At 38.6% G+C, this 6,000-nt stretch overlaps 1 protein-coding gene across 1 annotated transcript; it reads left to right on the forward strand.

Annotated features, from left to right (window-relative positions):
• Positions 1 to 3,739: 3,739 nt before the first annotated feature.
• Positions 3,740 to 5,620, forward strand: LOC112737113 (protein ELC-like). The gene has a single exon (XM_025786879.3). It carries the CDS (start codon positions 3,979 to 3,981, stop codon positions 5,242 to 5,244), a length of 1,266 nt encoding a protein of 421 aa, XP_025642664.1. The 5' UTR covers positions 3,740 to 3,978; the 3' UTR covers positions 5,245 to 5,620.
• The last annotated feature ends 380 nt before the right edge of the window (positions 5,621 to 6,000 follow it).

Consider the following 6,000-nt stretch of genomic DNA (forward strand, 5'->3'; position numbering starts at 1 on the left):
CCTAAATGGTGTACCTCTTGTTACATGACCTGGCTGGAGTTGGTCTGCCACGGGAGCTCGTGTTACAGGGTTTGGTGTTGCTGCCACAGCACTTAGAACTTGGTTGTGATACATAAGACAGTATTCATGAGACTTAGGATAAATAACAGTTTAAAGGGTTAACATTTCACAATAATATATAAAACTTACATCTGGAGCCTGGCTAGATGCAGTTGTCTTCTTTGGAGACACAATTTTCTTCTTTCCCTTCATTACTCTCTGCCTTTTACTACCTTTCTCATCAGCACTGGTATCATCATCATCACTATTACTTCAAACCCGGGAGGTGGAGGTTTGTAGGGCTCATCCTCCATACTCTCGTACCCATCATCAGATGACGAACTCTGATCATCCACCAAAACCTCTCCCTCATCAGGACTGTTACTTTGCTTTTCAGCATCCTCCACAATCTCAGGTTCATCAACAGGGTGGTCAAAGTATAGGTAAAACTCGTCCGTCTCTGTATTTTTCATTTTGTTCTCTCACATTGCATTAATCCATGCATCCCCTATCAAAATATGCAGCCCAGACTCAATATCAGGACTCCTTGGATCATACCAATAAACTATCTTGTATGATTGGTACCCCAACCCCTTGAACAGTGTGATCAAGTCTCTGAAATTAACGAAGTCCAGGTCCATTTCTAGAAACTTCTCCACCTTCCCATTTTTGTAAACCAGAGAGCCATTACTTTCTCTCACAAAATTACCTCTATGGTGGAACACAGGCACCACAAACACATCAACCATCTGAAAAAAGAAAAACAAAAAACTGTAAATAATGATCAAGAATTACTCTTTTCACATATTAACAAGCAATGACCTTCAATATACAGAAACGAAAAATCACCCCAGAAGCTTTCTTTGCCCTAACAGTAATTCAATTTCAATCGAAAAACTCCAATACTTTTTTGACAACTTCTATCAACATGCACGATCAGTTCTTTTACAATAGAGTTCATACTTGCATAAGTATTTAACCTCACAATCCACTAACTAAGCAACACAACAAACTTCTTATCTTCGGTGACGAAGATAGCAACTCAAACAACAATGGAGGCCTCTTCGACGGTCACTGCACACGGCAAACGTCTCAGCCTGGGAAGTGATCTTTTTGGAGGGAAAAACAGAGTATGATTATCGTTGGTATCCTTAGGGTTTTATGTAATTCAAAAAGGGTGGTATGGGTGTAATGGGTATTGTAAGGGACTTTGTAAGGGATGAAAGCAAAACGACGTAGTTTAGTGGTGCAGGGACTTATTTGTCCAATTTTAGAATGTAGCTTTCCAGTCAGCAGTTCAGGTGTCAACTAGTCATGCCACGTCATCCGCACGGGAGCTACATCAGACTTCTCCAGCGGGTCTGGCGGAGGCAATTCGACGGAGGGACTCATCCGTCCAAGATTTATGAAGGTTGGGGATTTAAAAGTATTTTCAAATACTCAGAGACGAAAATGTCCGCAGAGCAAAAGGTCAGCGACCTATTTGTCATTTTCTCATAAAATTATTAAAAATATAATATAAATGTTCAAACATTTAAATTTAATAATATATATAATAATAAAATTCCAAATTTCACCATTTAACATAATAAAATGTAACTGTTGGCCAATACAGATTGTGGTTGTTGATAATTGTTTTACATCCATCTTCAAAACAAAATTAAGTTTTTTAACAATTTATGACAATGATCAAAACGATTTATCATGTTTATACTAATTTTTAGAGGTAGCTAGGCAAATTATATACTTAAAAGATTAGATCAAACTCATAATCACATAATCAATTTAGAAGATTAGAACTGTCAATATCCATAATAATTATTGTACATAATTTTATTGAAGACAGGTTATTAACTTATTATCTACAAGCATTAACCTTCCACCGTAGAATTAGAAATGGCAAAACTTCTCGAGAAGCGGGGATCCCTACAGGGACTGCTTCGAATGGGGATCCGATTGTAAAAAATTTTCTCTGCAAGGATGGGGATGGAGGACAAAATTTCATCGAGACAGGCACGGAGACCCGAGCGAGGATCCCCACCCCATCTCCGCTAATTCTCAAAATTCATAAATTTACTGAATTGCCATTAATAGTTCCTAATCCTAAATTGCATAACTCTTCTTCAATTCAAAGATTCCTAACGCTGTCCATACTCCATCCAATCTCTTTGCAGCCACCCTCTCGCCACTCTCTTTTCTCACCGCATCGTCACACCTTACCATGTCATCACCCTCACCGCGTCGTGCTCTCTATTTGTGACGTTTCTTTCCGTAACTCCTCCATCGTATCCATTCTCCTCTCTATTGCCGCGTCTCCTACCTCGTCCACTGCTCTGTTCTCTGGCTCGCCGTTGCATTACTGCGTCATTTTGAAAGACGTCATCATCTTGTCGTCTAGATTTTTTTGTATAAAATTTTGCTGTTTTTGTATATGATAGATATTTGCAGTTCTATTCATATGAAAATTAATAATTAGTTAGAACTATCAGATAGATGGGGAATAGAGTTCCCGCGAAAAATGAGATCGTGTGGAGAACGAGGATGGAAAGCAATATTCCCCCACGACGGAAAGCGAAGACGGAGACGGAGAGCAAATCTAAGGATAAAGATGGGGAGCAGGGAGACATCCCCCGCCCCTGTCCTGCCCCATTAACATCTCTAAGTAAAATTAAGGGAGCGTGACTATTTTTCAAAATGACAAACTTAAACAGCTTTTTCTTTTCTCCTAAGTTGTTATTTGGTAATTAACATGCAAATAGTAAGTAATCTTAAATATACAAATCAAAACAATGATTAAGACAATGCTTATCGGCCTTTCCAGTTTTTCCAAATAATGCTCAACAATGATGTTAGTAATTTGACAAAATGACCACAGTGATAGGTTAATAATTTTGTCATTTTGTGAAACAAAACAAATATTTAAAACATTTATTTTATCAAAAACAAATATTAAACATTTATTTTGTTAAAATTAAAATTTTTAAAATGTTAAAATAATTATTTACTCCACTAAAATGTACCACACTATTTTTCATTTTAGTTTTACTAAAGCATAAATTACTATTTGATCCCATTTGACAAATGAAGATAATTTTATATTTTTCTCAACATTTTTTTTTTGAGTTTTGTTTTTTGAATATGGTTAATTTTTAGTATATATGTGACATGATTAATTCTAAATATATGATGCTTTCGTTAATTACTTCTTTCCCATTTTCTTTCAATTAATTTTTTGAAAATTATTTCAACAAGCACAAAGTGTATTTTAATTTAGAAGAATGTATTACAAATTGTATGGCTAGAGTAGCTATTTTTAGCACATACATTTATTTGAATTAGAGCCAACTATACAATGAGCTTCAATATCTAATAGGATGAGTGTTAGGGGCCAGCAGATTTTGTGAGTTGTAGCCATCAATAGTGTATTTAATGGTGTGAGATTTCATCTAATGGTGGAGAATCACTCATTTTCTTTTTGCTAGCTAAGTGCTGGCCATATTTTAATAAATCTGCTGGTCTCCTAGACTTTTTCATCTAATAAATTTAGATATGAATCTAACTAATTAATTTAATTTTATCTTTTTTTTCCCTTATCTGTTTAGTCATAAAAAAAAAGTCTATTTTAATTTCTAATTAAGGAAAAATAGCATTTAACCCTAAAAAAAGGTTAGAACAAAATAAAAAATAAAAAATTGATTTCGGTTGAAATTGAGAATTGTATGCAATTGGTGATGAATCTCACACATTAACGCGTAAAACCAAAACGTTAAGCAACACAAACAGAACCTTCCTCTAACTAAGCAAAGCAATTTCCTTTCATTCTCAATTCCCCAAAACACGTTCTCCCCACTCTTCTTCAATTTTCCTCACTCCAAATTCAACACACAAAATCTCCAAACCCTACTTTCACCACCACCACCACTCACCGCCGCAGCCACCATGGTCCCACCGGCGGTGCAATCGCCGAATCCACAACTAACCCAGCAGTTCTTAAGCTCTGTCCTCTCACAGCGTGGCCCCGCCGCCCTTCCTTACTCCGAAGACACAAAGTGGCTGATCCGGCAGCACCTCGTCGCCGTCACCACCACGTACCCCTCCCTTGAGCCTAAAACCGCCACCTTCACACACAACGACGGCCGCTCCGTCAATCTCCTCCAAGCCGACGGCACAATCCCGATGTCGTTTCAGGGCGTCACTTACAACATCCCCGTTCTCATCTGGCTCATGGAATCTTACCCTCGCCACGCGCCCTGCGTCTACGTTAACCCCACGCGCGACATGATCATCAAGCGCCCCCACCCTCACGTTAATCCCTCTGGCCTCGTCTCCGTCCCTTATTTGCAGAATTGGGTTTACCCTAGCTCCAATCTCGTCGATCTCGTTCGCGATTTGGGTGTTATCTTTGGCCGCGATCCTCCTCTTTATTCCCAGCGGAGGAACCCTCAACCTCCGCCACCTCAAAACCTAAATCCCAATTCAAATTTCGGATCTTTATCGAGTAATTCGGGGAATTCCCAATCTGGTTATGTCCAGCATCATCAGCATCACCAGCACCCTGCTCCTGCTTCTCCTGCGAGGAATAATTATCCTCCATCACCTTATGGAAGCTTTGGTGGTGGTTCTTCTAGGGTTCAGAATTTGCCCCATACTGAGGATCCAACTGAGGTTTATAAGAGGAATGCGGTTAATAAGATTGTGGAAATGGTTCATGGTGATGTTACTGCTTTGAGGAAGACCAGGGAGGCTGAGATGGAGGGTTTGTTTAGCTTGCAGGGTGTGTTGAAGCAGAGGGAGGAGGTTCTCAATAAGGGTTTGAAGGAGATGCAGGAGGAGATGGAGGGTTTGGAGCAGCAGTTGCAGATGGTTTTGATGAACACTGATGTTCTTGAAGGGTGGTTGAGGGATAACCAAGGGATGAGGTTGGGTAGTTTGGAGAATGCCGAGGATGCTTTTGATTGTGTGGATGTGTTATCTAAGCAGATGCTAGATTGCACTGCTTCGGATTTGGCTATTGAGGACACACTTTATGCATTGGATAAGGCTATTCAGGTTGGTTCCGTGCCTTTCGATCAGTACTTGAGGAGCGTGAGGGCGCTGTCGAGAGAGCAGTTCTTTCACCGGGCGACAGCTGCAAAAGTTAGAGCTGCTCAGTTGCAGGCTCAGGTTGCTAATATGGCTGCTAGGACACACCATTATGGCAGTTGATAGTTTTGGTTGGTTGTGCACAAGATGGTTCTTTTCGGATGGCGAAATCCTTCTCCATTGTGTGTTGTGCACTTGTGCTGGATATAGATTCCTATTTGTTGAAGTCAGTGATTGTAGCCTTTAGCATAAATTGGTAAGCCTTAGCCTTCAACAGCTTTGGGATTATTATTGAGCACAAAACTTGTTTGGGGAATGAGGCTGTACCGTTGATCATTATACAGGCTTAATGATATGATTTCCTTCGAAGACTTGGTTTAAGAGGTTTGTTACCTCAATTGTTTCATTGTTTAGAGCTAGAAATATACATGCTTAGTTTACTTCTTATTTATCTGTCTCACTTTTGTATTTTGGAATGGGTATATTATGATTCATATAATTTTTTGCCTTCATACACAGATATTAGGAATTGTGTTCTTATATATAAAGAAAGAAAGAAAGAAACGTGTTGAATAGAGGACCCATAATCATAATTCAATTGCTCTTTTCCATGGTTTTCCAGAGTTTTGCATAAGCCATCAGAACTAACAAGTGCCTCCATATAGTTAATTAATTCTCCTCACATCACTATATGCACTTGTGAAGTACTCTTTAAAGAAAAAGGTTATGCTACGTTGAAGTTCAATAGCACTATTCGACACCAAACACTTCTGACACATGTATAAAAACACAATTGTTATTAATTAATTGTATATTTACATTATTTTTTAATTAATAAAACAAAGAGATTCTGTGTTGATTATTAAAAAAATACTGGTG

This window comes from Arachis hypogaea, chromosome 13 (genome assembly GCF_003086295.3).
Source record: "Arachis hypogaea cultivar Tifrunner chromosome 13, arahy.Tifrunner.gnm2.J5K5, whole genome shotgun sequence".
In the NCBI taxonomy this organism is placed as follows: domain Eukaryota; kingdom Viridiplantae; phylum Streptophyta; class Magnoliopsida; order Fabales; family Fabaceae; genus Arachis; species Arachis hypogaea.